General features: G+C 48.1%; 1 protein-coding gene across 4 annotated transcripts in view; it reads right to left on the bottom strand.

The window, feature by feature from the left end:
* Positions 1 to 2,219: 2,219 nt before the first annotated feature.
* The window catches only part of UPF3A (UPF3A regulator of nonsense mediated mRNA decay), a 56,255-nt gene continuing 31,457 nt past the window's right edge, over positions 2,220 to 27,017 (bottom strand). The window contains exons 8-10 of one of the 4 annotated variants that reach the window (XM_089688127.1): positions 25,757 to 25,911; positions 20,364 to 20,661; positions 2,220 to 2,609 (exon numbers count right to left, since the gene is read on the bottom strand). In XM_089688127.1, coding sequence (XP_089544253.1) covers positions 2,433 to 2,609; positions 20,364 to 20,661; positions 25,757 to 25,911 — 630 coding nt within the window. In that variant the 3' untranslated portion in view covers positions 2,220 to 2,432. The remainder of the gene's footprint in view (positions 2,610 to 20,363; positions 20,662 to 25,756; positions 25,912 to 27,017) is intronic. The other 3 variants (XM_089688128.1, XM_089688129.1, XM_089688130.1) reach the window with 3 other exon arrangements.

The raw sequence follows: 27,017 nt of genomic DNA, 5'->3' as shown, positions 1-27,017 counted from the left end.
CTACAGGTATGGCATTTGCATTAAACAATATTTGTACAAATGATACAGTGCACTGTAAATCCTGTTGTCTGCATGGGTCTGCTTATGTAAAAGATGTCTTTACTCTCTGTAAGTGCAATCAGTAGAAAAATGAATAGCACTAAGATCAGTGTTTATATTACTGATGTACAGTGGGGATCGAAAGTTTGGGCACTCCAGCTAAAAATTTGTATTAATGTGCATAAAGAAGCCAAGGAAAGATGGAAAAATCTCCAAAAGGCATCAAATTACAGATTAGACATTCTTATAATATGTCAACAAAAGTTAGATTTTATTTCCATCATTTACACTTTCAAAATAACAGAAAACAAAAAAATGGCGTCTGCAAAAGTTTGGGCACCCTGCAGAATTTGTAGCATGCACTGCACCCTTTGCAAAGCTGAGACCTGCCAGTGTCATGGATTGTTCTCAATCATTGTCTGGGAAGACCAGGTGATGTCAATCTCAAAGGTTTTAAATGCCCAGACTCATCTGACAATATGTCAACAAAAGTTAGATTTTATTTCCATCATTTACACTTTCAAAATAACAGAAAACAAAAAAATGGCGTCTGCAAAAGTTTGGGCACCCTGCAGAATTTGTAGCATGCACTGCACCCTTTGCAAAGCTGAGACCTGCCAGTGTCATGGATTGTTCTCAATCATTGTCTGGGAAGACCAGGTGATGTCAATCTCAAAGGTTTTAAATGCCCAGACTCATCTGACCTTGCCCCAACAATCAGCACCATGGGTTCTTCTAAGCAGTTGTCTAGAAACCTGAAACTGAAAATAGTTGACGCTCACAAAGCTGGAGAAGGCTATAAGAAGATAGCAACACGTTTTCAGATGTCAATATCCTCTGTTCGGAATGTAATTAAGAAATGGCAGTCATCAGGAACAGTGGAAGTTAAAGCAACATCTGGAAGACCAAGAAAAATATCAGACAGAACAGCTCGCAGAATTATGAGAAGAACAATACAAAACCCACGTTTGACTGCACGATCCCTCCAGAAAGGTCTGCCAGACACTGGAGTTGTGGTACACTATTCCACTATAAAGAGATACTTGTACAAATATGGTCTTCATGGAAGAGTCATCAGAAGAAAACCTCTTCTACGTCCTCACCACAAAAATCATCGTTTGAACTTTGCAAATGAACATATAAACAAGCCTGATGCATTTTGGAAACAAGTTCTGTGGACCGATGAGGTTAAAATTGAACTTTTTGGCCGGAATGAGCAAAGGTATGTTTGGAGAAGAAGGGGCACAGAATTTATTGAAAAGAACCTCTGTCCAACTGTTAAGCATGGGGTTGGATCAATCATGCTTTGGGGTTGTGTTGCAGCCAGTGGCACAGGGAACATCTCACGAGTAGAAGGAAAAATGGATTCAATAAAATTTCAGCAAATTTTGAATGGTAACTTGATGCCATCTGTGAAAAAGCTGAAGTTAAAGAGAGGATGGCTTCTACAAATAGATAATGATCCTAAACACACCTCGAAATCCACGGGAGATTACATCAAGAGGTGTAAACTGAAGGTTTTGCCATGGCCTTCACAATCTCCTGACCTCAACATAATTGAAAATCTATGGATAGACCCTAAAAGAGCAGTGCGTGACAGACAGCCCAGAAATCTCAAAGAACTGGAAGACTTTTGTAAGGAAGAATGGGCAAAGATACCTCAAACAAGAATTGAAAGACTCTTGGCTGGCTACAAAAAGCATTTACAAGCTGTGATACTTGCCAAAGGGGGCAGTGCATGCTATAAATTCTGCAGGGTGCCCAAACTTTTGCAGACACCATTTTTTTGTTTTCTGTTATTTTGAAAGTGTAAATGATGGAAATAAAATCTAACTTTTGTTGACATATTATAAGAATGTCTAATCTGTAATTTGATGCCTTTTGGAGATTTTTCCATCTTTCCTTGGCTTCTTTATGCACATTAATACAAATGTTTAGCTGGGGTGCCCAAACTTTCAATCCCCACTGTATATGACACTTACTGTACACATTCCACACCCCTTGGCAGACAACATAGCACCATCCACTTCAACCCCAGCCCTCAGAGGAGCTTACAGCCCTAAGTCTCATGGGGAGTTGTCCTGATTATTGGGTTAAATTGCTAGAAATAATGTTGACATAAAGTAGTTTGCTTGAACCAAGTTACAACTGAAACCTCTGAAAATAACAGACTTCACATATTGTATGTGGTAAACTTTATTAGGAGCTCTTTGGCACTAAGAGGGTGAACAAAACTCTGCAAGGAATATTATTCCACTTTACTTTCTGGGGAAAGAATGAGGCAGGCAAGATGTGGTTTGGCTTAAGCTTGAGTAGTCCATAGTTTAAGGCCCCCACTGTCTTATATAGGACAGAGGACTAGAACACAGCGGTTTCTTCTTAGCATGTGTGTTTTACCCAGCACCTTCACTCTTCTCTGAGCTTCGTCCTGATATATTGTCTGCATCATTCTTTCTGTAATAAGCCTCTTCTACATATTTACTTGTAAATCCTGTAGTTATGCGACTGCGAGCTCCTGGTTGGTACAGCTGCATGGCCGGGCGATCCTGCGCAAGGTAAGCCACAACCAGCTGTTAACAGAATGAAGATGACATAAAACATGGCAGTTTCTGAAATACAATATACCATAGCACTTCTACAGCTAGACCATCTGTACTGTCACAGGTTAGATGACATCCCAAAGGCACTAGAAGCCACAGTTTAATGGAGAATTCCACAGAGACAAAATGTATCAGGAAATTGGCACTACTCCATAATGCAGAGAACTACAGACACATTGTACATACGAGCTATATGGTTTTGAAAACATTACTCATACAGTGTTTGTATTGACATGGTGGACACAGCCTGATGTTCACGTTGGGATTGTTGTGTTTACTGGGAATATAGTTTGCTCAACTAACAACCACTATTTGCAGGATTGCATTATGAGAATCCAGGCTGGGAGCACTTGGGGATCACAAAATATGGCCAATGAGACCCCTTTCTAAAAGATCTCAGATTTGTCAAGCCACTTTTTGTTTTCAAACAGATATAGAGGTTCCTAAAGACTGTAACCGTACTCAGTGTATTGTGCTAATATATTTCTACTGTTGTGTATTCTGTGTCTAATTTTGTTATATGAATGTTTCTGAATTATGTAAGCTAAACTTATAATGAAACTAATACAATACTGTGAGAGAATTACAGCCAGTTCTTATGAAAGAAAGCAGCCTTGGCAGTGGCATATCATCCATGGGTGCAATGGGAGTGAGGTACACGAGCCCCAAGGGGGGTTGGTCTCACTGTGCCATCACACTTTTCACAACATGAAGTGTGGGGAAACGCTGTTCGATTCTGTGTCCTTGCTGCAGCTGCGATTGTTACTTACATCTGCAGCAAAGATCTATCCAGTGCTTGGGTATGGGGAGAAGATCAGGTGCTGGTCCCCTACTGGGAAGGGGTGAGTTGCTGTTTTCAGGGGGAGGAGGACTGTTAATGGTCACTTCGGAGAACCTGGCCAAAGGAGGATGACAGCCCATGCTGAGGACTGAAGGAACCACCAAGAGCCCAGGGGGACAATTTGTAAGTCGTGCAGAAGTCTCTTTGGCTATATTATGGCATAGAGGGTCACTTACTTCTAAGGTCTGAACTCTGCATCACTTACTCCTGGCCCCTGAACTCTATGTCACTTGCTACTGGCCCCTGAACTCTATGTCACTTGCTACTGGCCCCTGAATTCGGCATCACTTGCCGTATTTTTCGCTCCATAAGACGCACTTTTTTCCCCCATCTCGTCTTATGGAGCGAATATGGAGCGGCCGGTCCGGTATTTCCACTGCCGCCGTGTCAGAATACCGGGCCGGTGTAGCATGAAAACCTGCCTCCTATGAAGATCTACCCCCCTCGACGTATCTGCGCATGTGCCGGTTTCAGGCATTAGCAGAGGATCGGCGATCTCATCCTCTCACAGTGTTAACCCGTTTTATGCCGGATGCAAGGTATATGAACCGCTAAATCCCATCCCTCGGATCACTGGGGCTGACGATCCTCCTCCCGCAAGATGTATTCTCGCTGTCACTCTGGTAACCCCTTGTATGCTGGATTCAACCGACACCAACTGCAAGATGTCTACAAGCTGCAGGGGGTTGTGACATGGCGAGAACAGTCACCTGTGGGGGGATCAGTGACATCAGTAACGTGTTGGTGGTGCAGTTACATTTGGGGGGCCAGTCACATGGGGGGGGGGATTTCCGTCAAGGGTGGCAGATTATCACTGGGGACTGAGCTTGCTGCTACAGGTGGGGGGTTGCTTGCGTCAATGGGGGGCAGATCTGCACGGGGACTGAGCTAGCTGCTATGGGGGTGGGAGGGGGTTGCGTCAAGGGGGGGCAGATCTGCACGGGGACTGAGCTTGCTGGTACGGGTGGCGGGTTGCTTGCGTCAATGGGGGGCACATTTTCACGGGGGACTGAGCTTTCTGCTATGGGGGTGGGAGGGGGTTGCGTCAAGGGGGGGCAGATCTGCACGGGGACTGAGCTTGCTGCAATGGGGGTGGGAGGGGGTTGCGTCAAGGGGGGGCAGATCTGCACGGGGACTGAGCTTGCTGCAATGGGGGTGGGAGGGGGTTGCGTCAAGGGGGGGCAGATCTGCACGGGGACTGAGCTTGCTGCTATGGGTGTGGGAGGGGGTTGCGTCAAGGGGGGGCAGATCTGCACGGGGACTGAGCTTGCTGGTACGGGTGGGGGGTTGCTTGCGTCAATGGGGGGCACATTTACATGGGGGACTGACCTTTCTGCTATGGGGGTGGGAGGGGGTTGCGTCAAGGGGGGGCAGATCTGCACGGGGACTGAGCTTGCTGCTATAAGGGTGGGAGGGGGTTGCGTCAAGGGGGGGCAGATCTGCACGGGGACTGAGCTTGCTGCTATGGGGGTGGGAGGGGGTTGCGTCAAGGGGGGGCAGATCTGCACGGGGACTGAGCTTGCTGGTACGGGTGGGGGGTTGCTTGCGTCAATGGGGGGCACATTTTCACGGGGGACTGAGCTTTCTGCTATGGGGGTGGAAAGGGGGTTGCGTCAAGGGGGGGGCAGATCTGCACGGGGACTGAGCTTGCTGGTACGGGTGGGGGGTTGCTTGCGTCAATGGGGGGCACATTTTCACGGGGGACTGAGCTTTCTGCTATGGGGGTGGGAGGGGGTTGCGTCAAGAGGGGGCAGATCTGCACGGGGACTGAGCTTGCTGGTACGGGCGGGGGGTTGCTTGCGTCAATGGGGGGCACATTTTCACGGGGGACTGAGCTTTCTGCTATGGGGGTGGGAGGGGGTTGCGTCAAGGGGGGGCAGATCTGCACGGGGACTGAGCTTGCTGGTACGGGTGGGGGGTTGCTTGCGTCAATGGGGGGCACATTTTCACGGGGGACTGAGCTTTCTGCTATGGGGGTGGAAAGGGGGTTGCGTCAAGGGGGGGCAGATCTGCACGGGGACTGAGCTTGCTGGTACGGGTGGGGGGTTGCTTGCGTCAATGGGGGGCACATTTTCACGGGGGACTGAGCTTTCTGCTATGGGGGTGGGAGGGGTTGCGTCAAGGGGGGGCAGATCTGCACGGGGACTGAGCTTGCTGGTACGGGCGGGGGGTTGCTTGCGTCAATGGGGGACACATTTTCACGGGGGACTGAGCTTGCTGCTATGGGGGTGGGAGGGGGTTGCGTCAAGGGGGGGCAGATCATAACGGGGACTGAGCTTGCTGGTACGGGCGGGGGGTTGCTTGCGTCAATGGGGGGCACATTTTCACGGGGGACTGAGCTTTCTGCTATGGGGGTGGGAGGGGGTTGCGTCAAGGGGGGGCAGATCTGCACGGGGACTGAGCTTGCTGCTATGGGGGTGGGAGGGGGTTGCGTCAAGGGGGGGCAGATCTGCACAGGGACTGAGCTTGCTGGTACGGGTGGGGGGTTGCTTGCGTCAATGGGGGGCACATTTTCACGGGGGACTGAGCTTTCTGCTATGGGGGTGGGAGGGGGTTGCGTCAAGGGGGGGCAGATCTGCACGGGGACTGAGCTTGCTGCTATGGGGGTGGGAGGGGGTTGCGTCAAGGGGGGGCAGATCTGCACGGGGACTGAGCTTGCTGCTATGGGGGTGAGAGGGGGTTGCGTCAAGGGGGGGCAGATCTGCACGGGGACTGAGCTTGCTGCTATGGGGGTGGGAGGGGGTTGCGTCAAGGTGGGGTAGATCTGCACGGGGACTGAGCTTGCTGGTACGGGTGGCGGGTTGCTTGCGTCAATGGGGGGCACATTTTCACGGGGGACTGAGCTTTCTGCTATGGGGGTGGGAGGGGGTTGCGTCAAGGGTGGGCAGATCTGCACGGGGACTGAGCTTGCTGCTATGGGGGGGGGGGGTTGCTTGCGTCAAGGGGGGCAGATCTTCACGGGCCACTTAAGCTTGCTGCTACGGGGAGCTGGGGCTGCGTCAAGGGGGGGGGCAGATCTGCACGGGGACTGAGCTTGCTGCTATGGGGGTGGGAGGGGGTTGCATCAAGGGGGGGCAGATCTGCACGGGGACTGAGCTTGCTGCTATGGGGGTGGGAGGGGGTTGCGTCAAGGGGGGGGCAGATCTGCACGGGGACTGAGCTTGCTGCTATGGGGGTGGGAGGGGGTTGCGTCAAGGGGGGGCAGATCTGCACGGGGACTGAGCTTGCTGCTATGGGGGTGGGAGGGGGTTGCGTCAAGGGGGGGCAGATCTGCACGGGGACTGAGCTTGCTGGTACGGGTGGGGGGTTGCTTGCGTCAATGGGGGGCACATTTTCACGGGGGACTGAGTTTGCTGCTATGGGGGTGGGAGGGGGTTGCGTCAAGGGGGGGCAGATCTGCACGGGGACTGAGCTTGCTGGTACGGGTGGGGGGTTGCTTGCGTCAATGGGGGGCACATTTTCACGGGGGACTGAGCTTTCTGCTATGGGGGTGGGAGGGGGTTGCGTCAAGGGGGGGCAGATCTGCACGGGGACTGAGCTTGCTGCTATGGGGGTGGGAGGGGGTTGCGTCAAGGGGGGGCAGATCTGCACAGGGACTGAGCTTGCTGGTACGGGTGGGGGGTTGCTTGCGTCAATGGGGGGCACATTTTCACGGGGGACTGAGCTTTCTGCTATGGGGGTGGGAGGGGGTTGCGTCAAGGGGGGGCAGATCTGCACGGGGACTGAGCTTGCTGCTATGGGGGTGGGAGGGGGTTGCGTCAAGGGGGGGCAGATCTGCACGGGGACTGAGCTTGCTGCTATGGGGGTGGGAGGGGGTTGCGTCAAGGGGGGGCAGATCTGCACGGGGACTGAGCTTGCTGCTATGGGGGTGGGAGGGGGTTGCGTCAAGGGGGGGGCAGATCTGCACGGGGACTGAGCTTGCTGCTATGGGGGTGGGAGGGGGTTGCGTCAAGGGGGGGCAGATCTGCACGGGGACTGAGCTTGCTGCTATGGGGGTGGGAGGGGGTTGCGTCATGGGGGGGCAGATCTGCACGGGGACTGAGCTTGCTGCTATGGGGGTGGGAGGGGGTTGCGTCAAGGGGGGGCAGATCTGCACGGGGACTGAGCTTGCTGCTATGGGGGTGGGAGGGGGTTGCGTCAAGGGGGGGCAGATCTGCACGGGGACTGAGCTTGCTGCTATGGGGTTGGGAGGGTGTTGCGTCAAGGGGGGGCAGATCTGCACGGGGACTGAGCTTGCTGCTATGGGGGTGGGAGGGGGTTGCGTCAAGGGGGGGCAGATCTGCACGGGGACTGAGCTTGCTGCTATGGGGGTGGGAGGGGGTTGCGTCAAGGGGGGGCAGATCTGCACGGGGACTGAGTTGCTGCTATGGGGGTGGGAGGGGGTTGCGTCAAGGTGGGGTAGATCTGCACGGGGACTGAGCTTGCTGGTACGGGTGGCGGGTTGCTTGCGTCAATGGGGGGCACATTTTCACGGGGGACTGAGCTTTCTGCTATGGGGGTGGGAGGGGGTTGCGTCAAGGGTGGGCAGATCTGCACGGGGACTGAGCTTGCTGCCATGGGGGGGGGGGTTGCTTGCGTCAAGGGGGGCAGATCCTCACGGGCCACTTAAGCTTGCTGCTACGGGGAGCTGGGGCTGCGTCAAGGGGAGGCAGATCTTCACGGGGGACTGAGCTTGCTGCCATGGGGGGGGGGGGGTTGTGTCAAGGGGGGGCAGATCTTCACTGGGGACTGAGCTTGCTGCTACGGGGGGGGGGGGGGGGTTGCTTGCGTCCAGTGGGGCAGATCTTCACGGGGCACTTAGGCTTGCTGCTACGGAGGGTGGGGTTGCGTCAAGGGGGGGGGGGGGGGCAGATCTTCACGGTGGACTGAGCTTGCTGCTATGGGGGGTGGGGTTGTGTCAAGGGGAGGCAGATCTTCACGGTGGACTGAGCTTGCTGCTAAGGGGGGGGGGGTTGTGTCCAGGGGGGGCAGATCTGCATGGGGGACTGAGCTTGATGGGGTGTATGGACAAGGGGGGCAGATCTTCACGGGGGACTGATCTTGCTGGGGTGTATGGACAAGGGGGGCAGATTTTCACGGGGGACTGATCTTGCTGGTGGGTAAGGACAAGGGGGGCAGATCTTCACGGTGGACTGATCTTGCTGGGTTGTAATGACAAGGGGGGCCGATCTACACGGGGGACTGATCTTGCTGGTGGGTAATGACAAGGGGGCAGATCTTCACGGGGGACTGATCTTGCTGGTGGGTAATGACAAGGGGGGCAGATCTTCACGGCGCACTGATCTTGCTGGGGGGTAACGACAAGGGGGGCAGATCTTCACGGGGGACTGATCCTACTGCACCGGTGTGGGGAAGTGACATGGGGAGTACAGTGACATTGGGGGTGGGCATGACATGGGGATGACAGTGACATGTGGGGGGCAGTGATATTGGAGGGTGGCCATGACATGTGGGGATAGTGACATGTGGGGGGATGCAGTGACATGGGTAGGACAGTGACATGAGGGGGGGCCCTTACTTAATACACGATATTTAACCCTTTGCACGCTACGCATTCATATGGGTACACAGATGTCAGTGCAGTTGCAGTTCTGTCACTTGATGGTGTTACTTTGGTAGGGGTGCTGTTTATGGCAGAAGGGTTGGAAGTCTGTCAATAATTGTTTGTGGTTGTTTTGTTGTCGATGTCTGTGTGTGGTAGGTGGTGTGACAGCAATTTAGGGGTCACAATTTTCACCCCGATATTTCAGTAGCTACAATTTCACATTCTACAGTATCATGAATTACATTATTTCATGGCCTCTATGATTATCAGAGCATACCTCGAATGGATACTTAATTCCATTAACCCCTTGCCTACTGTTAACTTCTACCCCCTTCCTGACTAATTTTGTTTTGGTGTCCCATCATTACTGTCAGTGGGAGGAATAGTGCCCCATCATTGGTGTCAGTGGGAGGAATAGTGCCCCATTATTGGTGTCAGTGGGAGGAATAGTGCCCCATCATTGGTGTCAGTGGGAGGAATAGTGCCCCATCATTGGTGTCAGTGGGAGGAATAGTGCCCCATCATTGGTGTCAGTGGGAGGAATAGTGACCCATCATTGGTGTCAGTGGGAGGAATAGTGCCCCATCATTGGTATCAGTGGGAGGAATAGTGCCCCATCATTGGTGTCAGTGGGAGGAATAGTGCCCCATCATTGGTGTCAGTGGGAGGAATAGTGCCCCATTATTGGTGTCAGTGGGAGGAATAGTGCCCCATCATTGGTGTCAGTGGGAGGAATAGTGCCCCATCATTGGTGTCAGTGGGAGGAATAGTGACCCATCATTGGTGTCAGTGGGAGGAATAGTGACCCATCATTGGTATCAGTGGGAGGAATAGTGCCCCATCATTGGTGTCAGTGGGAGGAATAGTGCCCCATCATTGGTGTCAGTGGGAGGAATAGTGCCCCATCATTGGTGTCAGTGGGGGGAGGAATAGTGTACCATCATTGGTGTCAGTGGGAGGAATAGTGCCCCATCATTGGTGTCAGTGGGAGGAATAGTGCCCCATCATTGGTGTCAGTGGGAGGAATAGTGCCCCATCATTGGTGTCAGTGGGAGGAATAGTGCCCCATCATTGGTGTCAGTGGGAGGAATAGTGCCCCATCATTGCTGTCAGTGGGAGGAATAGTGCCCCATCATTGGTGTCAGTGGGAGGAATAGTGCCCCATCGTTGGTGTCAGTGGGAGGAATAGTGCCCCTATCATTGGTATCAGTGGGAGGAATAGTGCCCCATCATTGGTGTCAGTGGGAGGAATAGTGCCCCTTCATTGGTGTCAGTGGGAGGAATAGTGCCCCATCATTGGTGTCAGTGGGAGGAATAGTGCCCCATCATTGCTGTCAGTGGGAGGAATAGTGCCCCATCATTGGTGTCAGTGGGAGGAATAGTGCCCCATCATTGGTGTCAGTGGGGGGAGGAATAGTGTACCATCATTGGTGTCAGTGGGAGGAATAGTGCCCCATCATTGGTGTCAGTGGGAGGAATAGTGCCCCATCATTGGTGTCAGTGGGAGGAATAGTGCCCCATCATTGGTGTCAGTGGGAGGAATAGTGCCCCATCATTGGTGTCAGTGGGAGGAATAGTGCCCCATCATTGCTGTCAGTGGGAGGAATAGTGCCCCATCATTGGTGTCAGTGGGAGGAATAGTGCCCCATCGTTGGTGTCAGTGGGAGGAATAGTGCCCCTATCATTGGTATCAGTGGGAGGAATAGTGCCCCATCATTGGTGTCAGTGGGAGGAATAGTGCCCCATCATTGGTGTCAGTGGGAGGAATAGTGCCCCATCATTGGTGTCAGTGGGAGGAATAGTGCCCCATCATTGCTGTCAGTGGGAGGAATAGTGCCCCATCATTGGTGTCAGTGGGAGGAATAGTGCCCCATCGTTGGTGTCAGTGGGAGGAATAGTGCCCCTATCATTGGTATCAGTGGGAGGAATAGTGCCCCATCATTGGTATCAGTGGAGGAATAGTGCCCCATCATTGGTGTCAGTGGGAGGAATAGTGCCCCATCATTGGTGTCAGTGGGAGGAATAGTGCCCCATCATTGGTGTCAGTGGGAGGAATAGTGCCCCATCATTGGTATCAGTGGGGAGAGGAATAGTGTACCATCATTGGTGTCAATGGGGGGAGGAATAGTGTACCATCATTGGTGTCAGTGGGAGGAATAGTGCCCCATTCTTGGTGTCAGTGGGGGGAGGAATAGTGTACCATCATTGGTGTCAGTGGGAGGAATAGTGCCCCATTCTTGGTGTCAGTGGGGGGAGGAATAGTGCCCCATCCTTGGTGTCAGTGGGGAGAGGAATAGTGCCACATCCTTGGTGTCAGTGACACCAATGGTGGGACACTATTCCTCCCAATGACACCAATGACACTTAACATGCTGACCCCTGCGCCAGCCTAGGTGCTGCTGCAGCAGCACCATCTGCATGGCCCACTTACCGGGCAGTCTGCTGTCCTTCATTCACTCTGGCCGCTCCCTCACTCGATGTTGTGGGTCCGCTCTGCTCTGGCTCCTTGCATGTGATTGTCCGCCTGTGTGCCTTTCCAGAGCTACAGTTCTGGTGCCCAATCACCGGTGAGGAGTCGAAGCCGAGGAGCAGCGTGAACATCGGGTTAGAGAGCGGGCGGAGTGAGTGAAGGAGCAGCGTTTTCTTGACTGGGTTATCACGGGACTGGGACACGGAACCAGGTAAGACACAGCAGCCCCCTGCCCGCTCCAGTACTTAGTGTCCCTTCCATTGGAAGGGGCAGCACCGCACCGACCCCCTAAAAAGTTCCACCCTAGGTAAACGCCTTTTTTACCTTGAAAAAAATACGCCCCTGGGTGCAGTGACATGGGAGGGGGAGACGTCACATTGGAGTGGGGCAATGACATGGGGGGTGGCAATGATATGGGGGGGGCATTACATGTGAAGGACAGTGACTTGTGGGGGCAGTGACATGGTGGGGCCTGACATGGGGAGGCCAGTGACATATGGTGTGGCCTGACATGAGGAGGACATTGACATGTGGGGGTCCAGTAACATGGTGGGTCCTGACATGGGGAGGACAGTGACATTGGGGGGTCAGTGACATGTGGAAGACCATTACAATGACATGGATAGGGCAGTGTGGTTGAGTTGCAGTCTGGATGTTAGTCAGTCTGTGTTGTCAGTTGGATGTGCCAATTTTTCATTATCAGTTGTGGAGTGTTGGTCGTGTTTGCTATGAGTCTGTGTTTTTGTTTGGGGTGCAGGAAATGTTTAATTTTGTGTTGTAATCAGGTTGAGGTGACATGTGTCAGGTTGTCCTTCTATTGTTTTTGTTCTTTTGGATTGGGATCAACTTTGTAGGTAGTTGTGGGGGGGTGTCAGGCTGGTTGTGGTTTTGCTCTTGTAATGCTTGCGTGTCATGGCGGACTCATTAGGGCACATCAGTTATGGCAAAAAATCACTTATTTTGATAATTGAATAACAAAAACAAAGAAAATTTTTTTTATTTCTACCCCCTACTGGTAGAAGTGTCCAGTAGGCAGGAAGGGGGTAGAAGTGCCCGGTAGGCAGGAAGGGGGTAGAAGTGTCCTGTAGGCAGGAAGGGGGTAGAAGTGTCCTGTAGGCAGGAAGGGGGTAGAAGTGCCCTGTATGCAGGAAGGGGGAAGAAGTGCCCGGTAGGCAGGAAGGGGGTAGAAGTGCCCTGTAGGCAGGAAGGGGGTAGAAGTGCCCTGTAGGCAGGAAGGGGGTAGAAGTGCCCTGTAGGTAGGCAGGAAGGGGGTATACGTGCCCGGTAGGCAGGAAGGGGGTAGAAGTGCCCTGTAGGCAGGAAGGGGGTAGAAGTGCCCTGTAGGCAGGAAGGGGGTATACGTGCCCGGTAGGCAGGAAGGGGGTAGAAGTGCCCTGTAGGCAGGAAGGGGGTAGAAGTGCCCGGTAGGCAGGAAGGGGGTAGAAGTGCCCTGTGGGCAGGAAGGGGGTAGAAGTGCCCGGTAGGCAGGAAGGGGGTAGAAGTGCCCTGTGGGCAGGAAGGGGGTAGAAGTGCCCTGTAGGCAGGAAGGGGGTAGAGGTGCCAAGTGGGCAGGAAGGGGGTAGAAGTGCCCGGTAGGCAGGAAGGGGGTATACGTGCCCTGTAGGCAGGAAGGGGGTAGAAGTGTCCAGTAGGCAGGAAGGGGGTAGAAGTTACCAGTAGGCAAGGGGTTAATGGAATTAAGTATCCATTCGAGGTATGCTCTGATAATCATAGAGGCCATGAAATAATGTATCACTTTAATTCATGATACTGCAGAATGTGAAATTGTAGCTACTGAAATATCGGGGTGAAAATTGTGACTCCTAAATTGCTGTCACACCACCTACCACACACAGACATCGACAACAAAACAACTACAAACAATTATTGACAGACTTCCAACCCTTCTGCCATAAACAGCACCCCTACCAAAGTAACACCATCAAGTGACAGAACTGCAACTGCACTGACATCTGTGTACCCATATGAATGCGTAGCGTGCAAAGGGTTAAATATCGTGTATTAAGTAAGGGCCCCCCCTCATGTCACTGTCCTACCCATGTCACTGCATCCCCCCACATGTCATGGCCACCCTCCAATATCACTGCCCCCCCCCCCCCCCCCCCCCCCCCACGTCAAGTGCGCATGCGCAAGAAGCGGTGCTTTTTGTGAATGGTAAGGCGGCACCTGGGACACATGACAGATCCCAGAAGCCGCCGGACCAATCACAAAGCGCAAGTGCTTCTCGCTCATGCGCACTGGGCACCCGGCTGTCATGCCGAGCGCCATTACAGAAGCCGGGAAGACAGCGCGCGTCTGGATAGAGGAACAGGTAAGATGAAAGAACAACTCCGCGGAAGTGGGAGCGGGTATCTGTCAAATTCAGGTACCCGCTCCCCCTCTCCCCAAAGGTCAGCAGTCATCCCCTGTACTATCCACAGTCTCTGGTCATCCCTGTACTGTCCGCAGTCTCTGGTCATCCCTGTACTGTCCGCAGTCTCTGGTCATCCCTGTACTGTCCGCAGTCTCTGGTCATCCCTGTACTGTCCGCAGTCTCTGGTCATCCCCTGTACTGTCCGCAGTCTCTGGTCATCTCCTGTACTGTGTCCGCAGTCTCTGGTCATCTCCTGTACTGTGTCCGCAGTCTCTGGTCATCTCCTGTACTGTGTCTGCAGTCTCTGGTCATCCCTGTACTGGGTCCGCAGTCTCTGGTCATCCCTGTACTGTCCGCAGTCTCTGGTCATCCCCTGTACTGTCCGCAGTCTCTGGTCATCCCTGTACTGTCCGCAGTCTCTGGTCATCCCCTGTACTGTCCGCAGTCTCTGGTCATCCCCTGTACTGTCCGCAGTCTCTGGTCATCCCCTGTACTGTCCGCAGTCTCTGGTCATCCCTGTACTGTCCGCAGTCTCTGGTCATCCCTGTGCTGTCCGCAGTCTCTGGTCATCCCTGTGCTGTCCGCAGTCTCTGGTCATCCCTGTACTGTGTCCGCAGTCTCTGGTCATCCCTGTACTGTGTCCGCAGTCTCTGGTCATCCCTGTACTGTGTCCGCAGTCTCTGGTCATCCCTGTACTGTGTCCGCAGTCTCTGGTCATCTCCTGTACTGTGTCCGCAGTCTCTGGTCATCTCCTGTACTGTGTCCGCAGTCTCTGGTCATCTCCTGTACTGTGTCCGCAGTCTCTGGTCATCTCCTGTACTGTCCGCAGTCTCTGGTCATCTCCTGTACTGTGTCCGCAGTCTCTGGTCATCTCCTGTACTATGTCCGCAGTCTCTGGTCATCTCCTGTACTATGTCTGCAGTCCATTAGTTCAGAATTTTTTTTTCCTGTTTTCTGCCTCTAAAACCTAGGTGCGTCTTATGGTCAGGTGCGTCTTATGGAGCGAAAAATACGGTACTCCTGACCCGTGCACTCTGCGTCACTTACTTCTGACCCCTGAACTCTGCTTCACACCCCTGACCCATGAACCCTGCATCACTGATTCATGACCCCTGAACTCTGGCCCTTGAATTCTATGTCACTTGCTACTGGCCCCTGAACTCTGCATCACTTACTACTGACCCCCGAACTCTGCGTCACTTACTACTGACCCCCGAACTCTGCGTCACTTACTCTTGACCCCTGAACTCTGCACCACTTTCTCCTGACCCCTGAACTCTCCGTCACTCCTGAGCCCTGAACTATGCATCACTTACTACTGATCCCTGAACTCCGCATCACTTACTACTGACCTCTGGACTCTACATTACTTACTACTGACATCTGGGTTCTGTGCCACTTACTCCTGAACTCTGCATCACTTACTACTAAAACTCTGCATCACTTACTACTGAACCCCTGCACTCTGTGTCCTTTCAAGCCATGCCCAATATTCAGCACAGTGACAACCACATCCAATTCTTGCTGCAGCCTACTGTGTGTGCCATGCTCAGGACCGGATCTGGGGGTGCAGTAAAAAAAAGTCAGGGGGCATAATATCAATAGTGTGTGTGAGTCACTTACAGTTTGACACACAGTGTCACAACCTGAAAAACATTATGTTTTAAGTTGTCCTTCGATTAGGGTAATTAAACAGAACTTGTGCCCTCTTATATCAGATGTCCCTATCAGAATCCCCCTTTACATCACGGTCACCATCAGAGTCCCCCCTTACATCAGGGTCCCCATCAGAGTGCCCCCATACATCAGGGTTCCCATCAAAGTTCCCCCTTACATCAGGGTCCACATCAGCATGCCCCCTTATATCAGGTGTCCTCATCAGAGTGCCCTGCTATATCAGGGTCCCCATCAGAATGCCTCCTTGCATCAGGGTCCCCATTAGAGTGCCCCCTTACATCAGGGTCCCTATCAGAGTCTCCCCTTACATTAACTGTCCCCATCAGAGTGTGTCCTTACATATGATCAGTTGTCCACATCAGAGTGCCCTCTTACATCAGGTATCCAAAAAAGAGTGCCCCCTTACAGACTGTGACCATCAGAGTGCCCCCATAAATCAACTAGATGCGTCAAATTGACTCATAGATCAGTGGATGCATTCTCAGAGTATCATTCAATAAAATCAAACTCTGCCAGCTGTATATTATAAATTGCCAATGTGACCCTAACATTAGTATGCCAGAAATATTAAATTAGGGTCCACAACCAGTACTGCTAACAATCAACTATTGCTAATGAGCAACAGAAATTGGCCTTACTTTTAAATAACTAGATATTTATGTAAACAGGAGAACACAGCCACTGGTATTTTTTTCAACCATTAAAGTATTTGTAAAGTAAAAAGAAAAATAACAAACATATCTATACTTGCCTGCTCTGTGCAATAGAATTGCACAGAGTAGCCCCGATCCTCCTCTTCTCAGATCCCCCACCAGAGTTCCTGGATCCTCCTCTCTTGCTAGTGCCCCCAATAGGAAGTTGATTCCCATGGGGGCACTCGTGCAGGCTCGCTTTTGAGTCCCGCTGCTGTGGCCATTGACACAGACAGCAGAACTCGGCCTTACCCCTCACTTTCTCGTCATTGGCCAATGGCTCCCACTGCTATCACTATGCCCATTGAGTAGGGACAAAGCCAGGAGAGCCACAGCTCTCATGCACATTGCTGGGTCGCTATGGGCTCAAGTAAATACAAGGGGGGGCGAGGCGGCATTTGTTACACAGATGGTTATTTTTACCTTAAAATGTTAGTAAACCCATAACAGTGTAATCAGTCTGTATATGCAGTAAAGTATGCTTGTTATACTCACTGTGGAACCTAAAGGGTTAATCCTCCACATTGTGTAAAAAGGCTGTTTGATCCTGTCTTCTCTGATTATCCCCTTCTTTTACTGTCCCTAATCCATCTACTGATAGTACAGAGCCCTAGGAGACACTCTGCACATGCTCAGTTTGGTGTGTATTGCTAGAAGGTTTTTTTGGGGGGGAGGATGCATGTGAGCAGCACAGGGCCAATCAAGACTGTCCAGAGGGTCAGGGGTTATGCAGCCTCATAGGACAGTCAGAAGAGAATGAAAACTCCTCCTACAAGATTAACAGTGCTCAGTTGGACACTGATAGCAGTCACAAGACTGCTATATACTGCTGATGAGAAAAGGTATATAGCTGTTTATATTTTATAAAAAAAATTGCATTTCCATGTTCTGTGTACTGTGGGAGACACTATAGTGAATGCAGGGTCCTGGGTTTAGTAACACTTTAATGCATAGAATGAAATAAGGTAATAAATCTTCAGGCTTTAGAACCACTTTAAGGTCATCTTGCTGTTATAGTTCTGGGACATGATGCTGAGCATATATACTGCTTATGCTTACAAGAGAACTAGTATTGACCAAATGTATACAAGAATCTCAATATTCAATAATAAAGTGTACCTAACCCCTGGTTCACAACTGTGTGGGTGTTGCCGCTACGGGACCCGCACAAATACCTGCAGCCGCACCACCCACACAGAGGAATGCAGGACCCACAGGTGGGTGCCAATAATTCTAATAGCACGCCGCCCGTACTGCAAATCACAACCGTACTGGGAACCTTGGTTGCAATTTCCCAAGTAGTGCAGGGACTTCTTCCTTGTGTGTCCCGGGGGCATGGGAGTTCATTAAAATGACTCAAATTTCTCCCTACATCCCTTACATCCATAGAAGAGTAGAGAGGTGTTTTGCAGTCCACAGAGATAGTTAGGAACAATGCTGTCTGATAAGAGTTTAGCACAGACAGCACATATAATTATTAGCTCACAAAATTTCTTGAAGGATTAACAGTTTATTTTCACACTTATCGTGCAATACATATATAATGGTATATTTAACAGACCAAAATGAAGCAAATTAGTGAAGTTACTTGTTAGGGATTACATACACTTTAAATTATAACTGTGCATTTATGCGTACCCTCTATTTGTCTGAAAACTTTAGCTTGAGGGTAGTTGGGAATCAGAGGTTTGAAATCTGCTGCCCTAGCAATTATGCAAACTCATACACTGAGGTTGATTTACTAAAGGAGATCAACATTTTCACTCAAAAAAGTGAATATTTACTTTAATTATCCAATCATGTGCAGATAAAAAAATAAAATCATGCTTTCCGCATGGTTGGATAGGTTTTTTTGGAGTGAACATTTCCAGCAAATCAGCCTTCAAGTCTCCCTACCAAAAACAGTGTATAAGTGCCATATAATAAAAATGTATGTGTAAGATTAAGGAAAACAACTGTAGGGCTCTGGTTAAAACAGGTATGCACACATGAAAATTGAGAGAGTTTTTAAAGATGAACTTTTTTTAATTAAAAGTCAGCAGGTACTTTCCAACCCATGGATTCCAGCACTTTTGTTGTACAGCCATTTATACTAACTGATACAGGTTACTTTTTGGATTTGGCTGCCAGCTGTGACTTCTTGATAAAACACAGGCGGCTCTCCACTGCACATGTGCTAGATCGCATGGTGTAATGAGACTAGTCTGGTAGTCTCCTGACATGTGTGACATGTCCTAGGAGACTATGCGTGAGGAGGGGGGAGAGACAAGCAATCATCGCCTAGGTAAGCATTTAGGAAGTGGGAGCTGGCACTAATAAACAGTACTCCCTCACCCCTTTCCCAAAAAAACCTTTAACTCAGATACAGGCTGGGGGAGGGAGGGAATCAGCTGTACATCACTTTTTTGAGTGAAGTTTTGCTTCAAAGTGTTACTAACCCCAGGAGCCTAAATGCACTATATCTGGTCTCCCACAGTACACACAACATGGAAATGCATTTATTTTAGTAAATATAAACTGCTAAATACCTTTTCTCATCAGCAGTTAGAGCAGTCCTGTGACTTCAGCAGAGCACTGGTTAAAGCTTGTAGGAGGAGTTTTCTTTCTGCTCTAGGAGGAAGTTCTGACCCTCTGTCTGGACAGTGCTGATTGGCCCTGTGCTGATCCCATGCACTCTCCCAAGAAAAAAAAAAACCTCTCTAACAATACACACCAAACTGAGCATTTGCAAGTGACTATGGATTCTGTCTGTGTCAGGTGGTCATTTCAACAAGAGGAGGGGCAGAGAAGAAAGGATCAAACAGCCTTTTTACACAATGCAGAGGATTAACCCCTTAGGTTTCACAGTGAGTATAACAAGCATGCTTTACTTCATATACAGACTGATTTTACTGTTGTGGGTTTAGTAACACTTTAACATATGTCAGTAAACAAAGCAGCAACTGTCAGAATTTAGGTGACATCTGATCCTTGATTCAGACAAAACAAATAAAGCTAAATGAAAGGAAGAAATATACATTTGCATAAGTGCACAAGTATAATCAAGACTGAATATTCAGATTCTTACATAAGGCCCTTTGTGTCTTATTATTATATGATATACCACAATTTGTTGAAGTGATATTTTACAGCTGATAAGAAAGTTGTAACATATGTGATCAATTGTTAGTGTTTCAAAACGTTTTGTAGACATCATAGATTATGGAAAGGTTAGAACCCGTCAGGTTTTTACTGCTTTCTGTGTTACTGCTGGGGAGATTCACTCAATCTATTTGTGCTGGTGACAGTTGTCACAGGGACTGAGAGTAAGGAAAAATCCAAAATGTTCAGGTTGCACCAGAGCACAGCAGGAACAGATGGGAAATCTTCTAATAGGGTAATTTTGTTACAGTGACAACTGTCTAGCAGGGGATTTTTCGCTTTTTGGTAAGATTACCTCTGTGCATGAAATGAAGATGAATGAAAACTTTTTTTGTGCTCTGTCCCACTGGGACAGAGCACCAAAAAAATGAAAAAAATGGACAGGGGTTTTAATCATTCCCTATCACAACATAAAAACAAATTTTGCTTTAAATTTCCTTTATTGATACCAGTATAATGACTGCTGGATGTGCTTTCTCTGTCACTATGGTGATTCATATACTGACTCTCAACCAGATATCTTAGAGACTGTGCTGAAAGATTTCCCTGCCAGAGTTTCTGTTCCTGTCCCAGAGCAGAATTAATGTATCATGGGACTCACTAGCAGTATGCAGTTGTAAACGTTGGCCACAAATTAAATTAAAAAGTGCTATAGTTCATTATTCTGCATGTATTCTCTTGAATGGAAATTCTGGAGCCTTACAAATAATGTACAAGTTAGGATCATTTGTTTCCAATGGCAGGATAGAGCTTTGATGCATAGGCATTACTATGCTGATTGTGTTTAGCAATATCAAACACAATTTAAAATCACAGTACCAACATCCAGAAAAGATGCTACTTGGAAAAAAATATATTGAGTAAATACATAGTGTTTTATATACAGTGTGCTTCTTTATGCCTTTATGTGTACGCATAAAGAACAGTAACTTTTACCGGGGCATTTTTGGCAAATGAGAAATGATCCTAAAAGAATAAAAGAACCTTATTTCTTATGCGCTCCTTTTTGGATGCCATGTCATCACACTTGTCCTCTTTACCCAGTTTGTCTACTGCCTCCGCTGTGTAACTGTTGTTGTGGCCTCCTTTCTTGACACGGTCTTGGTTGTATCCCTTTCCCCATTTCTGGTCTTCATCATTCCTCCTCAGATACTTCTCAAACTCATAATGGCTCCTTGGCTTTCTGCTATCATCCATGCGGTGATACCTTTGCCGTTCGTGTTCTTTATCCCGGTATCTTCTTTCAATATCCCTTTGTTCCTTGTCGCTGTCATTCTGTGTCCTAGCACAGACAAAGAACATTACATGTTCAAATTTTGTCTCAGAACAGTGCAGAATTGCATTCTTAAAACAGATGGTATGCACATATAGTTTTCTTGCCAATCTAAAATGCAAACAAAAAAAAAGCTGTAAAATGCTAAAGTTCTTTTAACTAACATTGAAAAAAATTACAACTGGCAATACAGTGGATCACTAAAAAGCCTCATTATGGAATTATTAAAGTCTCATTAAGGAAAACGTAAGCCAATAAATTAGTGACCTGGATGTGCCTGTGTGTCAGTTTCAGATTCCTGCAAAGCACCCTGGGACCTGGAAACTAATGGTGCTCCAATATGGAAATAGTAGTCAGCTACTGTGACCACCTGCTCTGACTCACCTTCCACCACTTCTTCACATTAAGATTGGGCAATAGTGACTTGCATGAGGTTGGACTGGAGCTGGTGATAACAGGAGTTGGTCACTATTAGCACTGCAGCAGACTGCTTCCAAAAAAAGACCAAATGAACCATCAAGTCTGTCCCATTTTTTTTTGTCTGACTATAGTTCTATGCTTGTCCCAAGCATGTTCAAATCCACTTACTGACTGACTCACTACTATTAGGACCTCCTTCTGCTGTTGATACACCCTGGAAACATATGTACCATTTTACTAAATTATATTGTCCACAAGTTTTCTATAAGAAAGTTGAAGAGGTTAAGCCAAATGTGAAGGGGTTTGTATAACCAGTTGCAGACTTTGGGCGTTCTACACACACCCCCCAAAAAATGTCATCATTGTACACAGGGCGTGTGTAGAATGTCCATTCCTTCTGCCCTGCTGTTGGGAGGGATCCACTCTAACTCATTCCAAAGGTGTTCTATCGAGTTGAAGTCAGGACTTTGTGCAGGGCAGTCAAGTTCCTCCTCACCAAACTCGCTCCTCCATGTTTTTATGGACCTTGCTTTGTGCACTGGTGTACAGTCATGTTGGAACAGGAAGGGGCCATCCCCAAACTGTTCTAGCAAAGTTGGGAGTATGAAATTGTCTAAAATGTCTTGGTATTCTGACACCTTAAGAGTTCCCTTCACTGGAACTAAGGGGCCAAGCCCAACCCCTGAAAAACAACCCCACACCATAACCCCGCCTCCACCAAACTTTACACTTGGCACAATGCAGTCAGGCAAGTACTGTTCTCCTGAAAACCGCCAAACCCAGACATGTCTATCGGATTGCCAGACAGAGAAGCATGATTCGTCACTCCAGAGAACACGTCTCCACTGCTCTAGAGGCCAATGGCAGTGCGCTTTACACCACCGCATCTGATGCTTTGCATTGCACTTGGTGATGTAAGGCTTGGATGCAGCTGCTCAGCCATGGAAACTCATTTCATGAAGCTCTCTACACACTGTTATTGTGCTCCACACGAAGTTTAGAGGTCTTTAGCTATTGACTCGACTGACAGTTGGCGACTTCTGTGCACTGTGCACTTCAGCAAGCGCTGACCCCGCTCTCTCATTTTATGTGGCCTATCACTTTGTGGCTGAGTTGCTGTTGTTCTCAGTTGCTTCCACTTTGTTATAATACCACTAGCAGTTTACAGTTGACCGTGGAATATTTAGCAGCAAGGAAATTTCACAGATGGACTTATTGCACAGGTGACAATCTATCACTGTACCACGCTTGAATTCACTGAGCTCCTGAGAGTGACCCATTCTTTCACAAATGCTTGTAGAAGCAGTCTGAAGGCCTAGGTGCTTGATTTTATACACCTGTGGCCATGGAGGTGATCTTTTTTATAAGAGATCACATAACTTCTGTTCACACCTGTATAAGGGGCTTGGAGAAGTGGGGGTGGGGACTTCAGGGGGGGGGGGCTGTCAGCAGGAGGCAGAGAGACTGCAGTACACTGATCTTCCATTGCAGAGCTGTGCAGGAATTCATGCCAGCACAGGTCCGACTACTGGAATACAGACAAGCTGTGCTCCCAAGTGGAATGCAAAAAAAACACTGGACAGGCCGGGATGGATGTGCTTTCAGGATAGCAGGAGAACTGGCAGGACCACCTGGTATTTTACACAAAGGAAGCAATGCAAAGAGAACAGGATTCTTTTTAACAAAAGTACATGGTAACACAGACACATATCACAAATATGAAATGTTGGGGTAACTTTAATAGCTAGCAAGAGTTTACACTGGGACATTAGCAATAGTCCTGAATAAATTGTGCTTCTAGTTAGAGAAGTTTGAACATGAACATGATCCCAAAGGTGGACTATAAGAGATCAGTCATAAAAGGGCATTTCTAATAATCTGTATCTGTACTCTTCAACTGACAAGTGAGTAAGTGAAGCCTCACCTCTTAGGCTAAGTTTACACATATGCAGGTTGGGAAACATTTACTAATAACATGAGTTTCCCGACCCGCAAGCGAAATGTGCTGCTCTTTTTCAAAGGTGCCATTAATTCTTAGAACATACACTTTTAAAAAAGAGTCATGGACATTTTGGGGTTTAGAACAGTGGCACATTATGATACTGTAAACCATTTAAAACTTTGTACAACCAAGCAAACAATGTTTTTTTGGATAACAAAAGTAAAATAGCAGCAAGTTTTTACTGAGAAAGTAATTTCATCACAATAATTGTTAGGATGAGCATTAGTGAAGAAATTTCCATTGTGAAGTAATATATTTAGCATAGGCATCGCTAAACTGCAGCACTTGGAGTCTCGGCTCAAAGTCTAGCTGCTTTGTGTTCATGGGACTAGCTGTGCTCTCTGTCACTACACTATAATATTTTTTTGCAGATGGGTTTTAACAATCTGTAAAAAACATTGTAGAATAGAGTTGAAGAGTACAGTTAGTCCAATGAATACAAAGCAATCAATAAAAGAAGAGCAGGCATGTCAGGAGGAGTTATATTTCTCCCAACACTACTCACATAATTTTGGTACTCAGAAAAGCCAACTAGGCAGGGAGCCAGTGGTGCTACACCCCTGCAGGATGCAGCTTCTTTCAGGTACATACACAATGAACATCAATAGTTTGTCTTTCTAAGATTCCATTGACCACTAAAGGGGCTCTGATGGAGAGGGGCAGTGAACAATGACCACCACAGTTACATGGGGAATTGACCACCAGTGCTACAAGGGACACAAACTACCAATTCTGCAGGGGGCACAGACCACTAACGCTGCAGAGGACACTGACCACCAGTGCTGAAGGGGAAACTCACAAGCATTGCTGTAGGGGACACTGATCACTAATGCTGCAGAAGAAAATGACCACCAATACCTCACTGACCATCAGTGCCACAGAGGATGATGACCACTAATGCTGCAGATGACAATGACCACTGAATATTTTAAGAGGACGCTGGCCACCACCATTTGAAGCCTATGTATAGCCAAAATTAAAACCTGAAAAATTAACACAAGGGACATAACTTATATTCAGTAAAGTATGTCCCTGTGTTGATTCCTCCTCTTTTAGTTTAAACAATTCTCCATCACCACCTCCCCCTGTAATCTTTCAGCGTGGTTGGGGTTAAACACCTTAATACCACCATACACACACACACACACATATATATACACACAGTATACAGCCTCATATTGAGGTGGTTATACCAGGATCATAGTTGCATTCTTTAGAGCCGGGGATTCTCTTTTTTGTGCAAATGTTCCGAGCAGCTATATGCTGCTCAATCTCTTTTACAGGTAGAGGACATGGGTATCCCCCTCCCGCCATCACCTTTCTCAGGTTCTCCTGTCCCACTAGGGAGCCCATGATCAATGTGACCAGTGGCATCCGGTGCACTGTGAAAACTGCAAAAGAACAGAAGTTGCTTCCCCCTTCTGTGCTGCCAGAAACCACAAGCAACAAGAATTTCATTAATTAAAGCAAACCTCTGTGCAAACATCGTGTGGCATAAAAAAAAACAACACCCACCGTTTTATTCTGCAGGGCCTCTGCTTAAAAATATATAATGTTCAGGGGTGTTAAGTAATTTTAATCACAAAGAATTAAGGCAGCTCTGAAGGCATAAGGGGTCCAACCCTGTACTAGCAAGGTGTACCTAATAAAGTGAGTGTATGTTTCAGAATTGGTACTATAGTAGTTTAAGACTTCTGTGCACTGTGCTCCTTTAAGTGCCACATTTTTTAAAGCAGCTTAAAAACTTGGTAAAAGATTTGTAGCACACGAAAATAACTATTAGGGATAGAGTAGGCTTAGGACTTGTGTGATAAATGCCATGACACACAGTAAAGGCACCAGTGCTAAACTTACATACAATTTCCTGTGGGCCATTTATCCTATAACCAATAAAATGCCAAATTTCAAGAAACCAAAGTCAAGTACAGGCAGTCCTCAAGTTAGGAACTGGAGGAAGTTATGAAGGACTGGAGGGAGAAACAAAACAGAGGGAGAAAATCTACACTTAGGAAGGGAAATTCCCTCCTGTAACGTAAGGAGAAAATCTACACTTAGGAAGGGAAATTCCCTCCTGTAACGTAAGGAGAAAATCTACACTTAGGAAGGGAAATTCTCTCCTGTAAGAGTTATCATGGGAAAAAGGTATCTCCAATGAAGGTTTTTCACCAATACTACTTTCTTCAACAACCCAAAATTTTCAAAATACAAATAAGAAAGTGAAGTGAAATCTTCTGAACAGGGGCATGGACAGCAAAACAAACATTACAGGGGTGTTAACCTTTCCCTATGCTATCCAAAAAACTTAAAAATATTTTTTTGGCTGGAGCTACACTTAAAAAATTTACTTGTTCCAAATTACATACAAATTTAACTTAAGAACAAACCTGCAGACCCTATCATGTTTATAACCCGGGGATTGCTTGTACTCAGGGGCGGACTGACAACTCATGGGGCCCCCGGGCAATAGGGGATCATGGGGCCCCTGTGTCCTTGCCAAAACTCAAAAAAGCCTATGAAAAAGGTACCAGGGGCATCTCATGGGGCCCACTACTGACCCCGGGCCCTCGGGCAGTGCCCGAGTTTCCAAATAGTCAGTCCGCCCCTGCTTGTACTGTAGTTAGAATACACATGTTTGCAACAAACTGTTAAAAATGTTTAAATAATGAAATAACCAGTCCTTACTTTTCTTTAAAGTCCTTGGCAAAGCTTTCAAAAGCCCGACTCTTAGTGGACCCAGGAGACTTTTCCCATTTAGTTTCTTCCACCTCAATTCCTTCTATTTTCTCTTTTTGTTTGTCATTGATGATATCATCACCCTTCTCAGGTTTCTTTAGAAGCTATAATCAGAAATATATTACTATAAAAAAAAAAATAAGCATCAACAGTGATCACCTAGGTCAGTTCAATATATACTTTATATTAACTATTGTGCTAGACACAATTAAGAAAGTTTAATCATATGTTTAGGTTAAGATGTAAGGACATTTTCTAGTCAGCAGACAATCCTAGAACACAATTCTTGGTTTTCCATATTTAAATCATTTGACTACGCTCGCCGGCCACTTTATTAGGTACACCTGTTCAATTGCTTGGTAACACAAATTCCTAATCAGCCAATCACATGGCAGCAACTCAATGCATTTAGGCATCTAGACGTGCTAAAGACAACTTGCTGAAGTTCAAACCGAGCATCAGAATGGGAAAGAAAGGGGATTTAGGTAACTTTGAACATGGCATGGTAGTTGGTGCGCGACAGACTGGTCTGAGTATTTAAAAAACTGCTGATCTACTGGGATTTTCATGCACAACCATTTCTATGGTTTACAGAGAATGGTCCAAAAAAAGAAAATATCCAGTGAGCAGCGGTTTTGTGGACGAAAATGCCTTGTTGATGTCAGAGGTGAGAGGAGAATGGGCAGACTGGTTCAAGATGATAGAAAGGCAACAGTAACTCGTGTCAATATGGACCAAAATCTCTGAGGAATGTTTCCAAAACCTTGTTAAATCTACAGTGGATATGAGCCTGGGTTCACTTCACACATATGCGGTGTGGTATATTGCATGTGATTCGCACAGGAACCGCACAGCACATTTTGTATGGCTCAAACCGCACCGCATCTGCACCAAAAAGGTGCAGGACCCTTTTTTCTGTCCGCACTAGAATCGGATCGCTTGGGTATTCACACCCATGCAATGCAATTCTGCACATCGCACCACGTTTTGTGGACTGATTTTGGGGGGTTGTTAACATACATACCTGCAGTGGTTCACATGAACGGGGTGCGATTGTGATGCAGCACGGAATTTGCACAGAAAACGCTGCGAATTCTGCACTGCATTAGTGTGAGCCCAGGCTGAAAAGTCTACACACCCCTGTTAAAATGTCAGGTTTTTGTGATGTAAAAAAATTAGACAAAGATAAATCATTTTAGAACTTTTACCA

This window comes from Staurois parvus, unplaced genomic scaffold (genome assembly GCF_062004578.1).
Source record: "Staurois parvus isolate SC_StPar_1 unplaced genomic scaffold, SC_StPar_1.0 ptg000446l, whole genome shotgun sequence".
NCBI classification, from domain to species: domain Eukaryota; kingdom Metazoa; phylum Chordata; class Amphibia; order Anura; family Ranidae; genus Staurois; species Staurois parvus.
This window is presented reverse-complemented; position numbering and strand designations above follow the sequence as displayed.